This window comes from Pleurodeles waltl, chromosome 10, assembly GCF_031143425.1.
Source record: "Pleurodeles waltl isolate 20211129_DDA chromosome 10, aPleWal1.hap1.20221129, whole genome shotgun sequence".
Classification (NCBI taxonomy): Eukaryota; Metazoa; Chordata; class Amphibia; order Caudata; family Salamandridae; genus Pleurodeles; species Pleurodeles waltl.
Window position 1 is genome coordinate 143,446,697 of NC_090449.1, and position 15,232 is coordinate 143,461,928.

General features: G+C 43.3%; 1 protein-coding gene across 4 annotated transcripts in view; it reads right to left on the bottom strand.

Moving 5' to 3' along the window:
• The window catches only part of SMURF1 (SMAD specific E3 ubiquitin protein ligase 1), a 355,902-nt gene that overhangs the window by 223,426 nt on the left and 117,244 nt on the right, over positions 1 to 15,232 (bottom strand). For all 4 annotated transcript variants that reach the window (XM_069210015.1, XM_069210017.1, XM_069210016.1 and 1 more), the window contains one exon: positions 8,464 to 8,597. In XM_069210015.1, coding sequence (XP_069066116.1) covers positions 8,464 to 8,597 — 134 coding nt within the window. The remainder of the gene's footprint in view (positions 1 to 8,463; positions 8,598 to 15,232) is intronic.

Below are 15,232 nucleotides of genomic sequence, written 5' to 3' on the forward strand. Positions count from 1 at the left end.
AACTTGTAACACTCCGAGCCCAACACCAGATGGCGGGATGTGCACAGCATGTGTATCTGCAGCTACACATGCCATCGAACATATATATATTGTTTTTTTAAATCAAATTATAGATGCAGCTGTGGCTGGTGTTTTTATAATTTAAGGCGTTCCTCTCAGACATGACATAGTATAGCGATTGATGTGACAGCCTTTCTGGCAGGTTCCTTGAAATCACATAGAAAACAATAAATCTCCTTTGTCACCAGTAAATCAAACCTCAGACGTTCTTTAAATGAGGTGGCAAAAACTACCTATGTCATCGGGTGGAAAAATCCACTGCTGGAAGAGTAGCATCATCAGGGGCTGTTGCCACATATGGATCCCATTTGATAATTGTCCCTCTTCCTGATCATCATCCATAGCTGGTGACTGTGGTGGAATGTATTAAGGCTGTGGTGGTGATAAATGAGGAGAAGAAACTTGAGTAGGCTGAAACAACTGCACTGATGAAAAAAGTGCAGTAGACCTAATCTGGAACCGGTTGATGTAGGCACTGATTGTTGTCACCTAGAAAGAGCACTTTGTACTTGTGGTATGTATAATCATGGCCACTGGAATTATGTGGTTGTGCGGCCACTGTTTTCCACATAATTATTGATCTTCCACATAATCCATCATCTGCGGCATAATCGGCAGATCAAGAAAAAAAATGTTTTTAGCTCAAACAATTCAAAAGTTATTAAAAATACAGCAACTGCGCAGCGGAGGGCCTTTTGCAAAGGTTGACTGGTCACCTTTCTGTTGCTTATTACTTAAGTTGAGTTTTAAACTGCTACTAATAAGGTGAAACCTATGGACTTGTGTGTAAAAGCGGCTAAACAAAGTAACACTATCAGGAAATGTGCTCCATTATGCTGCATAATTTAACTTTTCTCAAAAGTTGGTCTTTCTCCAATACCCAGTTACAGTGGCGCAGTCTATAATAATCTGTAACCATCAGGTTTCGATCCTTAACCAAATTCAATGGTAGCTGCACCATTTGTTCCTGCTGATCTTGGATAGCTTGTTCTAAAAGTTCCATACCATACTGCCACCCATCATCTTCTGCACAGTGTACGAAAGACAGGCAGGTGCATTTGCCTTTAGTTAGTGTGAAAACTGTCTGCTCATATTCTTCAAACGTGATCTTTTATGTTTAACTGAACTGGGCTATATGCTGGACCACAAATACCCTCCATATGCGAATCTTCTGTGTCGAGCAATTTTCTCAGTGGATAAGAGAACAACTTGCTGGTGGGAGTATCTTCTGTAAGTTCCTTAAAAGACTTTATCTGAAGTTACTGTTATTCTGGATTCCTTTGGAGAAGTTACTTTGTGTTCTTTTGATGTTATCATCTTTGTTGTTGATGTCGTGATCATAAAAGTCGTGCTCGCCATAGCCATGGAAAATGTTAACTCAAGATATGATTTGAGTAGTCACTGTTGACAGTATCTTAGCTGCTGATTTTTTTTGTTTTGTTGTCCATGGTATCAGACAATAGTCAGACCATGTTTCCGTTGGCAGTATCATCATCGTTCTGGACTTCGTCAACATGGTCATCATAGAACATGTGGATGGTACAGTAGATTAATTTTTTTTTTTTTTTTTGTTTTTTTAAACAGATGTCATTGCCACAACCTTCGCCAACAGCAATAAAGGTTCAAACCTGGTAAAGATGAAGAATGCCTTAATAGTTCAGAAGGTAGCTTTGTATTTTTTTTTTTTTTTTTTTTAAGAACTTGGAGGTGCTGATGATCTCCTTTGAAGCTTTTCTGACATATTCTTGTCAATTTTACCTACTAATTCTAGAGAAGAAATGTCTCCTGATTAAGGGCTTTCCTGTGATATTCTCCTTCAGATTTTTCCTTCGAAGACTGCCCAGTGTTGGAATACACTCCAGAGATTTTGAGGATGTTTCACCTACTTCCCCAGAATGAGATTCCGAAGATCTTGACTTTTGCACCTGTAAGAACACTCTTGCCTCTCTGTCCTTTAATGTTTTTGTAGAGATTGTCCAGTTCATAAAGCCAAGGAATGAACAAAGACAATATCTACTGTCTATGCCGGCCTTCATAGTGCAATCTTAATTCCATATTTCCCACATGGCCTCATAGGGCTCTTATTGGTAACTTCATACAGCCTGAACAGTAGTTATTAACTTATTAACTCCATGAAATATATATATGGAAAATGTCACTTACCCAGTGTACATCTGTTCGTGGCATGAGACGCTGCAGATTCACATGCTGTGCATTATCCTGCCATCTAGTGTTGGGCTCGGAGTGTTACAAGTTGTTTTTCTTCGAAGAAGTCTTTGAGTCACGAGACCGAGGGACTCCTCCCTTTCGGCTCCATTGCGCATGGGCGTCGACTCCATCTTAGATGGTTTTCCCCGCAGAGGGTGAGCTAGGAGTTGTGCATATACTAAAAGTGCCCATGCAATGGAGTAAGTAGGTATGTACATAATGTGTATTAAAATAGTATTTATTTACAAATTTACAATTTTCATTCAACTTATAACGGCTACAGGCTCCCGGGGAGGTGGGAGGGCGCATGTGAATCTGCAGCGTCTCATGCCACGAACAGATGTACACTTAGTGACATTTTTAGTTCGATGAGATGTGTAGCTGCAGATACAGATGCTGTGCATAGACTAATAAGCAGTAATCCCCCCAAAAGCGGTGGCTTAGCCTGTAGGAGTTGAAGTTGTTTGAAATAACGTTCATAATACAGCCTGTCGTACTGTGGCTTGTTGTGTTGTTAACACATCTACACAGTAATGTTTTGTGAATGTATGAGGTGTAGACCATGTGGCTGCCTTACAAATTTCTGTCATAGGTATATTTCCTAGAAAAGCCATTGTGGCGCCTTTTTTCCTATGTGAATGCGCTCTTGGTGTAATAGGTAGATCTCTTTTTGATTTAATATAGAAAGTTTGAATACATTTCACTATCCATCTGGCAATGCCTTGCTAGGATATAGGATTTCCTGCATGAGGTTTTTGGAAGGCTACAAACTATTGTTTTGTTTTGCGAAACTGTTTTGTTCTGTCAATTTAATACATTAGTGCTCTTTTTATGTCTAATGTATGCTCTTTCGGCTACTGAGTTTGGTTGTGGAAAGAAGACTGGGAGTTCCACTGTTTGGTTTAGGTGGAATGGTGATATAACCTTTGGTAAGAATTTGGGATTTGTACGGAGAACCACTTTATGTTTATGTATTTGTATAAAGGGTTCTTGTATAGTAAATGCTTGTATCTCACTTACTCTTCTAAGTGATGTGATAACTTGGAAGGTAGCCTTTCTAATAGCTAAGTATTGCATTTCACAAGAGTGCATGGGTTCAAATGGTGGTCCCATGAGTCGTGTTAATACAATATTAAGGTTCCACGAAGGTACTGGTGGTGTTCTGTGGTATGATTCTTTTTAATCCCTTCATAAATGCTTTGATGACTGGGATTCTAAAAAGCGATGTTGAATGTGTAATCTGCAGAGAGGCAGATATTGCTGTGAGATGTATTTTAATAGAGGAGAATGCTAGTTTAGACTTTTGTAAGTGTAATAAGTAACTTACAATGTTCTTTGCGGAAGCATGTAGTGGTTGAATTTGATTATTGTGACAGTAGTAAACAAATCTTTTCCATTTGTTTGCATAACAATGTCTTGTAGTAGGTTTCCTAGCTTGTTTAATGACCTCCAGACATTCTTGTGTAAGGTCTAAGTGTCCAAATTCTAAGACTTCAGGAGCCAGATTGCTAGATTGAGCGATGCTGGATTCGGGTGTCTGATCTGTTGTTTGTGTTGAGTTAACAGACCCGGCCTGTTTGGTAATTTGACGTGAGGTACTACTGATAGGTCCAGCAGTGTTGTGTACCACGGTTGGCGAGCCCAGGTTGGTGCTATGAGTATTAGTTTGAGTCTGTTTTGACTTAGTTTGTTTACCAGATAAGGAATGAGTGGGAGAGGGGGAAAATCGTAAGCAAATGTCCCTGACCAACTGATCCATAACGCATTGCCCTTGGACGGAGGGTGTGGGTACCTGGACGCGAAGTTTTGGCATTTTGTGTTTTCTTTTGTTGCGAATAGGTCTATTTTTTGTGTTCCCCAGCGTAGAAAGTAATCTTGTAGGATCTGGGGATGAATTTCCCATTCGTGTGTTTGTTGGTGATCTCGACTGAGATTGTCGGCTAACTGGTTTTGAATGACTGCGATGTAGTGTGCTATTAGGCGAATGTGATTGTGAATTGCCCAATGCCAAATTTTCTGTGCTAAGAGACACAGTTGTGACGAGTGTGTCCCTCCTTGTTCGTTGAGGTAATAAATTGTCGTCATGTTGTCTGTTTTGACAAGAATGTGTTTGTGGGCTATCAGTGGTTGAAATGTTTTTAATGCTAGAAACACTGCCATCAGTTCTAAATGATTTATGTGCAGTTGTTTTTGTTGCTTGTCCCTGTATGCTGTGCTGGTTGAGGTGTGCTCCCCACCCTATCATGGAAGCATCTGTTGTGATCACGTGTTGAGGCACTTGGTCTTGACATGGCCGCCCTTGGTTTAAATTTATAGGGTTCCACCATTGAAGCGAGAAGTGTGTCTGCCGGTCTACCAACACTAGATCTTGGAGTGGACCCTGTGCTTGTGTCCATTGTTTTGCTAGGCACTGTTGTAAGGGCCGCATGTGTAATCTTGCGTTTGGGACAATGGCTATGCATGAAGACATCATGCCTAGAAGTTTCATTACAAACCTCACTTGGTTGGGCTGCATGTTTAATGCTATATTTTGGAACGCTTGTACTCTTTGTGGACTTGGAGTGGCAATCACTTTTGTGTTGTGTTGCTCCCAAGTATTGCTGTATCGGGGATGGCTGCAGATGTGATTTTTGGTAATTTATAGAAAACCCTAGTTTGTGTAGAGTTTCTATAACGTATTGCATGTGAAGAAGACACTGTTGTTGAGTGCTGGTTTTTATTAACCAATCGTCTAAGTATGGGAATACGTGCATGTGCGGTCTCCTTATATGAGCGGCTACTACTGCAAGGCATTTTGTGAATACCCTTGGGGCTGTTATACCGAAAGGTAACACCTTGAATTGGTAATGCACGCCCTGGATTACAAACCTGAAGTATTTTCTGTGCGAAGGATGTATGGGTATGTGAAAATATGCATCCTTGAGATCTAACGTTGACATGTAGTCCTGTTTTTTGAGCAAGGGAATCACGTCTTGAAGTGATACCATGTGGAAGTGATCTGATTTGATGTAGAGATTCAGCGTTCTGAGGTCTAATATGGGTCTCAACGTTTTGTCCTTTTTTGGAATTAGGAAATATAGTGAGTAGACACCTGTTCCTTTTTGATGGTTGGGTACTAATTCTATTGCTTGTTTTTGTAACAATGCTTGGACTGCTAGTTGTAACAGGTCTAAGTGTTGTTTGGACATATTGTGTGCTCTTGGGGGCATATCTGGTGGGAAATTTATGAATTCTATGCAATAACCATGTTGGATAATGGCTAGGACCCATGCGTCCGTAGTTATGTTTGTCCAGTTTTTGTAGTATGCAGTAAGTCTCCCCCCACCACTGGTGTTAAGTGTTGGGGGTTTGTGACATTGAAGTCACTGTTTGGTTGCTCTTGGGAATTGTCCACCCCTGTATGAGCCTCGAAACCCTCCTCTCTGGTACTGCCCCTGATAGGTGGGTCTGGCTTGTGAGGTGGAAGGCTCTGGTGTTTGCGTACGAAACTCCCTCTAAATTGTGGCTTTCTAAATGTGCCTCTGCTTTGTGGGGAGTAGAGCGCGCCCATGGCTTTGGCCGTGTCTGTGTCCTCCTTTAATTTCTCAATTGCCATGTCCACCTCCGGCCCAAACAATTGTTCCTGGTTAAAAGGCATGCTTAACACAGCTTGCTGGATTTCCGGTTTAAATCCTGAGCTCCGTAACCATGCTTGCCTGCGAATGGTTACCGCAGTGTTGACTGTCCGTGCTGCTGTGTCTGCCGAGTCCAATGCAGACCTTATCTGGTTGTTGGAAATTTCTTGTCCTTCAACAACCTGTTGGGCACGTTTCTGGTGTTCCTTGGGCAAGTGCTGTATAATGTGTTGCATCTCGTCCCAGAGTGCCCTGTCGTAGCGAGCCAGTAGGGCTTGCGAGTTTGCGATGCGCCATTGATTGGCTGCCTGTGCTGCCACTCGTTTGCCCGCTGCATCGAACTTTCTACTCTCTTTGTCAGGCGGTGGTGCGTCTCCTGACGATTGAGAGTTTGCCCTCTTTCTTGCTGCTCCCACAACCACCGAATCTGGTGTCAGCTGCTGTGTTATAAACACAGTGGCCGTTGGGGGAGGTTTGTATTTTTTCCTCCACCCTAGGCGTGATAGCCCTTCCTTTCACTGGCTCCTGGAAGACTTGTTTTGCGTGCTTGAGCATGCCTGGGAGCATTGGCAGACTTTGGTAGGAACTGTGGGTGGATGGATGCCAAGGTGTTAAATAGGAAATCATCCTCTATTGGCACCGAATGGATTGCTACATTGTGGAATGGAGCTACCCCTGATTATACCTGCGTGTATGCAGTGCTGTCCTCTGGAAGTGACGGCCTTGTTGGGTAACAATCTGGATTGTTGTCGGAGACCGGTGCATCATATAAGTCCCATGCATCCGGGTCATCCTGTGTCATCCCTGTATGTGTCTGTGACTGCATTGGGGGTGTTGTTACCGGGGACAGCTGTGGTGAATGTAGTGGAGAAGGCTGTGGCGAAAACCTTGGTGGTGGTGTTTTATCTCTTGCCACCTTTGCCTTTGGCTGCATTTCTGACTCCTGAAATGGCACCTTTCTTTTGATTTTAATTGGAGGAAGAGTTTGTATTTTACCAGTCTCTTTCTGGATATGCAGCCTTCTTTGGGTATGGCCTGGTTCCCCCATACTTATTTCCTGCTCAAATCTATGTTCATGCATTTGGCCGGAAAGTCCTTGCTCTTCTGTGTAAGAGCCTAATTTCGGCTCCGAGGCTGCTTTTTTCGGTACCGAAGGTTTCGAAACAGTCTTTTTCGGTTCAGAGGTAACTTTTTTCACCTTGGGTGCGTCGAACTCTCGGTGCGGAGATCGTTTCGGAGCCTGAATCTCGACCGGAGTCAGATGTCTTCGGCAGTTGTGTGGCCTTTTTCGGTGCCGATGTTTGGTCACCGTCTTTTCGATGGGTTAAGCCATGACCTGCTGGCGGTGGCATCCCCTTGGCCTTTACTATCTTGGTGTGAGTCTTGGATGGGGCAGTTTTACTCAGTTTTCTGCGTTGTCGCCGGTCGCTCACTTTCGGAGTCGTCCAAGTCCGTTCCCTGGATGGAGATTCTTTCCTCCTCTTCGACGTTGATCTGTTCTCTTGGTGTCGACGCCATTTGTAGTCTTCTGGCTCTTCGATCGCGTAGGGTCTTTTTCGATCGAAATGCCCAACAGGCCTTGCAAGTATCCTCCCTGTGTTCCGATGATAGACACAGATTACAGACCAAGTGTTGGTCCGTATAAGGATACTTCGCGTTGCACTTCGGACAGAAGCAGAAGGGGGTCCGGTCCATTAGTTTCGATGATGGATGCGGTCGGGCCGACCAGGCCCCGCTAAAGAGTAGAAGCCCCGAAGGGCCGCCGGAGCGCTTCTACTATCGGTGTCGATGTACTAACACTAAACCGGTACCGAGCACAAACAAATACCGTTGAATTTTCGATGTTTAGCTAACTTTCCAGATTCGAAATACGGAGGGAAGAGGAACACGTCCGAACTCGATGGTGGAAAGAAAACAATCTAAGATGGAGTCGACGCCCATGCGCAATGGAGCCGAAAGGAAGGAGTCCCTCAGGTCTCGTGACTCGAAAAGACTTCTTCGAAGAAAAACAACTTATAACACTCCGAGCCCAACACTAGATGGCAGGATAATGCACAGCATGTGTATCTGCAGCTACACATGCCATCGAACATATATATATACACAAGGTATTACCAATACATAATCAATAATTTACCACATGCAGTGATGTAAACGTTTAAACTATGGCTAGTTATAAAGGACCCTACACTGAATGTTCTAACAGATACTGTTTCAAGCATGACTTTAATTAGAACAACTCCTGCTATATTGCTCTGCAGGAAATACACCAATAATTACTCTCATGCCCAACATGCTGCTAAATGGTAAACAACGAGCACTCATCCAGAGCTAAGGAAGAAAACAACTGTGAAAGCAGCAACACAGAAGAGTGAACAAATGCTTTATGGAAAAAATATGGCATATTATTCTAGTTGATCAGCTAAAGCTTTGCAATGTGTATGTAGTACACCAGATGATGACTTTAGGCCTGTAAGAGTATTTCCTTGCATGATGTAGAAACAAAGTTCATAATTAGCATGTATGTTCTTTAGACAAAATGATAAATGTGGACCTCAGCAAATAATTGCAATTTTCTTACATCCAGTGTCTTTTAGCCTGCTTATGGCATTGGAAAGAAGTCGCACACATCCTAGGAAGCCAGCTCCCTGTTTCTTGTGGATTTTTTTGTGGTTCCATACGCTGATTGTGATTGAATCTGTTTTTCCAACATACCTAAAATAATAAACAAATAATAAATACTATGAAATTAACAATTATTTGATTTCACTTATTTACTACATGCTAAGTGCAAAGAAATGTGTTTCATTACAGTAGAGTACGACCAAAAAAGGTTTCCTATAATTCAACTAACTGAAAAACAAAAAACAACAATGTGACTGGGTAGTGAGTGGGAACACAGCTGGAGAAGTTGTGAAACTTGAAAAAAAAAAAAAAAAAAAAAAAAACACACATCTAGAAACAATCGTAAATAATCTCTTTACATTAACGACCTGAAGATCCAGGTTCAGGAACAAAACTGTTCAGACTGCAAACAGATGACTATTACCAGAAATCACCATAACTATAACAATGAGCTAAACTTGAAACGAAATACTTCAATTCTCTCAGAACCAGACACAGAATCCTAAACAAGTATGCTTTGGTTTGCTAGGCTTGTCTTTAGGTTAATCAGCTCTTTCAGCTTCCTCTCTGGTTAGTTAATTCTAATGGCAAACCCATGGGACGACCATAAGTAAACCTGCTGCACCTACTCTGGAGTGGCACATTCAATTTCATTGATGCAAAAACGGAAATGTCCTATTCCTATGAATGTCTTACACAAATGCACATGTTTTCTGATAAATTTTCGAAATCTTTTTGGTATGGTGTAAACCTTTCCTTACGCTTAAAAAAAAAAAATGGATTCCTGCAAATAAGCCTCCTAAGAGGAAGAGCTATTATACCCAGTCATCCCAGATAAAATACTTGGCCTGGCTTAGTCTCAAGACTTAAGTTAGGAATTGGCCCTCTACACTTCAGCTTCAAAGACTCTGGATGCAAGCCTTAATTTAATTCTGCAATATTCTGAAAATATTCCAATCCAGTGTTCACGAGTAAGACGGGCCAGATGGAGAGAGGTGTGTGCTAGTTAGGTCTGTCATAAGGTGTAATCTATTGATCGAATCACGATTGAGTCATCTTGGAAGAAGGTGGTAGTCACTTTGGCCCAAGCACATTCCATTACACTCTACTCCATTCTAATAAGTAGTGTGCATGGCTGCACCGGTGGGGCTTCCCAGCCCTGAAGTAAACATATGGAGCATATGAACAGAAAATCAGAATAGCGAGGTTTTCAACAGCTTTCTAAACTTCTTGAATTAGCTGAATGCACTACGTTTCGGAGGAAGTTACACAATTTAGGACCCAGAAAGGCAAAGAAGCGCCCTTTTCTGCCTTGCCAGTTTTACCTATGGGCAAAGTACCTCTCGAGGAGTATGGATTAACCATCAGCCTTAAGTATGGTTGTCCAGAAAAAAGTCATGGCTCTGTGTATATAGCACACATCTTTGATCTGGATTCATATATCAATAGGGAGCCAGTGCAGTTTAAGTAAATGAAGAGAAACAGACATATTTTGTGATATGCCATGAGAGACGAGCTGCAGAACCGAGTAAACTGAAGTCTCTCACAAAGGATTTGGTAGCCCCTAAATAAAGACATTGCTATAATCAAGTCTGAAATTAATCAAGGCCTGCACAATCTTTTTTTGACTAGAAGAAGGTAAAAGCCATTGGATTTTCCTCAAACATCTAAGTAGGTCAAACTAGCTGGCAGCCACCTTATTTGATAGTTCATGGTGAGCTTATCTAGAGAGAAGTCCAGATCTTTAAACACCTGCCTGAGGTTGGAGAAAGACCCCAGTTGAACCAGCCACCAGTGAACTGCCCAGAAATGTAGTAGATTACCAACAAGTAAGACTTTGGTCTTATTACCATTAAATTTGCGGGGATGGCCAGCTAAGACGCGAATCAAGACAGCTCTGTCCTCCCCTCTGACAAATCTGGCTTAATTCTGAGACATTCCAGGTCCGTGACTGCAGTATTACATAGCAGCTGCACCCCGGAGTACGAGTCTGAGAGTGGGGATCGTCACGGAGTAAGGAGGAGCATTTGGGATGCGTGCCGGAGTGCTGCAGCACAGCAGGAGCTCGAAGGCCTGAGACCAGGCAAAGCGTACAACAGACGGTGCGGCTCCCTGGTGCCGCTGTGAGCAGACCAACAACCATGGTGAACGCCAGTCCTGATGACAAAGTGGTTGATTCTGATCCCAGCGGTGGGGGTTGATCTCCAGTGGCAGGCTTGAGATCTGGGGACTCTGAGGGCGCTGGCAGTGAGATTGTGACCCAAAGGAACAGTCAAGAGGCTGTGCTCCAAGGCCTGAATGGGGCCCCTGTCCCCCTCCTGGTTCTACGAACAGCACTGGTGCTGGTAGTGCAGCAGAAAGGTGCAGGTTGAGGGAACAAACCTCTAAATGAACTAACTGCATGGGGGATCTCAGGTACAGTGAGGGAACTGCATAACCTACTTACTGTGCCCAAAACTGCACAGCTGATCCTGGCAGAAGCAGAGAAACGATGAGAAGGCATTTGGAGCAGGCATTTAGAGGTAGGGAAACTGCATGGGTGAGGCAAGGCACAATAGGATGACTAGGAACAGTAGCAGGACCCCTGCTATTGTTCTGAAATGCTGTTCTGCTGAACAACAGAAGGACTGCTCTCCATTTGAGAAATAAGGCTGAGACACCATGGGAGCACATAAGCTACGCCTGAGTAACGAGGCGATCAGCAAGCACTTGTCAGGGCCTGGAGTGCTACTAAGTGAGAGCAGCAGACAATAGAATACCTTGGGTGCACAACCACAAAAAAGTGCAGACCCCAGATGGTGAAGGTGATTGTTGCATAGACAATTCCGGCAAAACATTTACGCCCAAAGATCATATGCATTGCCTGAGATGCACCAAGAGTACCGGAAGTGGTGCTCGGTCAAGTAGGGGGGATGTGGGGGGGGTGTTGAGTACGGGTATGTACTCTGCATAGAGTCTAATGTGTCCCTGAGCCAGATTCTGGAAGCTGTTAAAAAAAAAAAAAAAAAAAAAAAAAAAAAAATCACAGAGGTTCTGCCATAAATACACGCTTTGACGCCCTTACGATGCGGCTGGATGGAATGCTCCTGGACGAACACTCTACAAGGCTGGGCACTGCTGAACAGCGGTTATTGGACATGGAGAATGGTGAAAAGGCCCTGACCAAGCACGTGGACAGAGTCGAGCAATTGATGAAGACTGTGGCAGCAAATGATGATCTGGAGGCTCGCTCACGGCACATAATATCCATATCATGGATGTGGCTGAACCCACCAATAACGGACCCATGAGTCCTTAAACTGAGCATCTCTTGAAAGAACTGTTTGGCAGGGACTCCTTTACTTCTACCTTCGCAGTGGACAAGGCATATAGAACTCCTCCCCCCACCCATCCATCCATTCCTTGGACTCCTTCCCACCCAATCATTGCGCTCTTATTAATTATCGGGACCGCAACACTGCTCTCCACCAACCCCGTGATTAGGCCCTGCTGCAGTATCAGGGAATGACTTATACCCAGATTCCAGTCTTCTGGTCCAGGAAGTGCGACAAATACGAAGCCGTTAAAAACTTGTTATGGCATGCTATACCCCGCACGTTTGCGCATTGAACTGATTGGCAAACATGTTTTCAATACCTCAGCGGATGCAGCACTTTTTTACAAGCGGCAGAAATTGACTCAGTCTACGGCTGGGTGCCGCTCTTCCTGGTAATTCCCACACAGCACCTCACCAGTGTGAGACACACTGTGGGTTGGTGGTATTTATCTGCTGTCTTGACTACTTCCCAGGCTGCTGCAGGACCAGACCCTTATCTGCAGATCCCCCTGAAATGCTTCTCGCAGACTTATACTCTGTCTTTACTCTTAACTCTCCTCCCACAAGTCAATATGAGTGCCACTTCAACGAAGCGTTGCTACATCCCCAAGGTGTACTCCGTTTTATTATTTTTATTACTCTTGGCTTTGAGAGCTCACCGGAAATGTTTCTCTGATGTTGCGGGGGGCAGGGTATAGGGGTGGGGAGGGAGGATCCAGAATGGTGCTTCTTATGTTATTCTTGATTTTTTGGGGTTCTTTTCCTGTCATTTACCCAAATGATAATACACACCAGGCTAATCACAGTCTTCACTGATACATTACCACATCTATGACGCACGATCCCAAGGGCGACTGCTCTTGACATCTCAAGCGCAACATCAGAGGGCTGGGCAATCCCAGCAAAGGTACACAGGTCCTTACCTACTTAAACAGGCCTGGCATTAAGCTTGCCTTTTTACAAGAAACTCACCTGTCGACATGTGGAACAAGGTCCCGGAAGCCTCGTGGTATACCTAATTTATACAGGTAGCTGTTTGTGTTGGGCATCCCATTGTCCTTGGAAGTTGTGATTGTTGAGGTGAGCTGCCCAGCCAATCATTGATGCCTCTGTTATTATGGTCTGAGGCACAGGGTCTTGAAATCGCCACCCTTTGATTAGATTTGTGGAATTCCACCATTGAAGGGACATGTATGTTTGGCAATCTATCAACACTAGATCTTGAAGTTGACCCTGTGTCTGACTATTGTTGTGCAAGGTACTGTTGCAAGGGCTGCATGTTTAGTCTTGCATGTGGAACAATCGCAATACATGATGCAATCATTCCCAACATTTTCATGACAAATTTGACAGTGTACAGATGACCTGTCTGTATCTGTGATATTATATTTTGGAATGCTTGTATTCTCTGCGTATTTGGACTTGCAAGCTTTGAGTTTTTAGTATTGCCCCTAAATACTGTTGTATTTGCGCAGGCTGTAGTTGTGACTTTTGGTAATTTATTGAGAACCCTAGGGTGTGTAGGGTTTGTATTACGTAATGCGCATAGTTTTGACACTGCGTATGAGACTTTGATTTTATCAGCCAATCGTCTAGATATGGAAAGACATGTATATGTTGTCTTCTTAGGTAGGCTGCGACTACCGCTAGGCATTTTGTGAATACCCTTGGAGCTGTTATTCCAAATGGTAACACCTTGAAGTGATAGTGCTTTCCTTGAATGACAAACCTGAGATTTTCTGTGCGCCGGATGGATGGGTATGAAAATTAGTTACTTACCTGTAACTGCAGTTCTCCAGTATTGGTATCTTTCATAGATTCACATGCTTGAATCATCCCCGTCGTCGAGGTGGGAGCCTCACGGTAAATTTAAATATATAAAAAGCAGTAAGTCAGTAAAAATAAAACCAGTAGGCCCAAGTAGGCCTCATAAGGTATTTTACAGTCTATCCACTTTGTTTTGTGAAAAGACCCAAACTTGAGTATCAACCAATCAGGATTCAGCCCCTCCCAAACACTCCCAACAGAGGCTGAATTCCCTCAGATTTTCTATTAGGAGTGTGAAGTTTAATATCTGTATAATAGGGGAGCCTCTGAGGGGAGGAGGGTGGGTCGCATGTGAATCTATGAAAGATACCAATACTGGAGAACTGCAGTTACAGGTAAGTAACTAATTTTCTTCTCCAGTATTGGATCTTTCATAGATTCACATGCTTGAATCCGAGTAACGAGCAGTAATGTTTTCTTACTTACTGAATTACATTGACTGTAATTCCATCGTAATTCTATACGTGATGTGATTCACATTAGTTCAGTTTTAAATATGCACTTACATATAATTATATTTATATTCACAAACATACGAATATAAAAGCAATAAAATGTGTGTGGCCAGAAATCCTGACACAGTTTATGCTATTATTATGGAGAATACGACACGTTAAACAGTAGAAGAAAATGAACCATTAATGACCATACCTCGAGTGTGGTGGTGGGATGTGTAAGAGGCTCACCTTAACGAAATAGATGCCTCAGCACTGCTTGTCCCACTGCTGTATCAACCTGGTTTGTCTCCTCTAGACAGTAATGTCTTGTAAATGTGTGTTGGCTGGACCATGTTGCTGCTCTACAGATGCTATGTAGTGGTACACCTGCAAAGAGTGCCGCTGAAGTGGCTACCGATCTTGTAGAGTGGGCTCTCACCTTGGTGTGGAGCGGCTTTCCTGCTTTTGAATGGCAGAATTGAATCGCCAGGCCAATCCATCTTGCTAAAGTCTGTTTGGACACCGCGTGTCCCTTCTTTGTTCCGCCGAACGCTACAAATAATTGATCCGACTGGCGGATGGCCTGAGTTTTCTGTAGATAAAACTTTAAACATCTTTTAATATCGAGAGAATGTAATGTTTTTTCCGCCACTGTTTGCGGATTTGGAAAAAAGGTTTTTAAGATGACTGGTTCATTTAAATGAAATGTTGAGGGAACTTTCGGAATGAATTTAGGATTTGTCCGCAGGATGACACCTGAGTTTGTAAACTGGAGGAACGGCTGTTTGATGGTGAACGCCTGAATGTCACTGACTCTTTTTGCCGAAGTAAGAGCTAACAGTAACGCTGTTTTCCATGCGAGGAATTTTAGGTCAGCTTTGTGGATCGGCTCAAAAGGAGCTTTCATGAGTTGCATCAACACAACATTTAATGACCATAGAGGCGGGGGTTTCCTAATTGGCGGGAAGACCCGAAAAAGGCCCTTCATAAATTGTTTGACAATTCTTGTGGAACACAAAGAGAGTCTATCTGGTGATCTGCGGTATCTGGAGATTGCCGCCAGATGTACCCGTATGGAAGAATATGCAAGTCCTGATTTTGCCAGGAGCAGGAGATATGGAAGTATCTGTTCCGGAGTAGAAGAT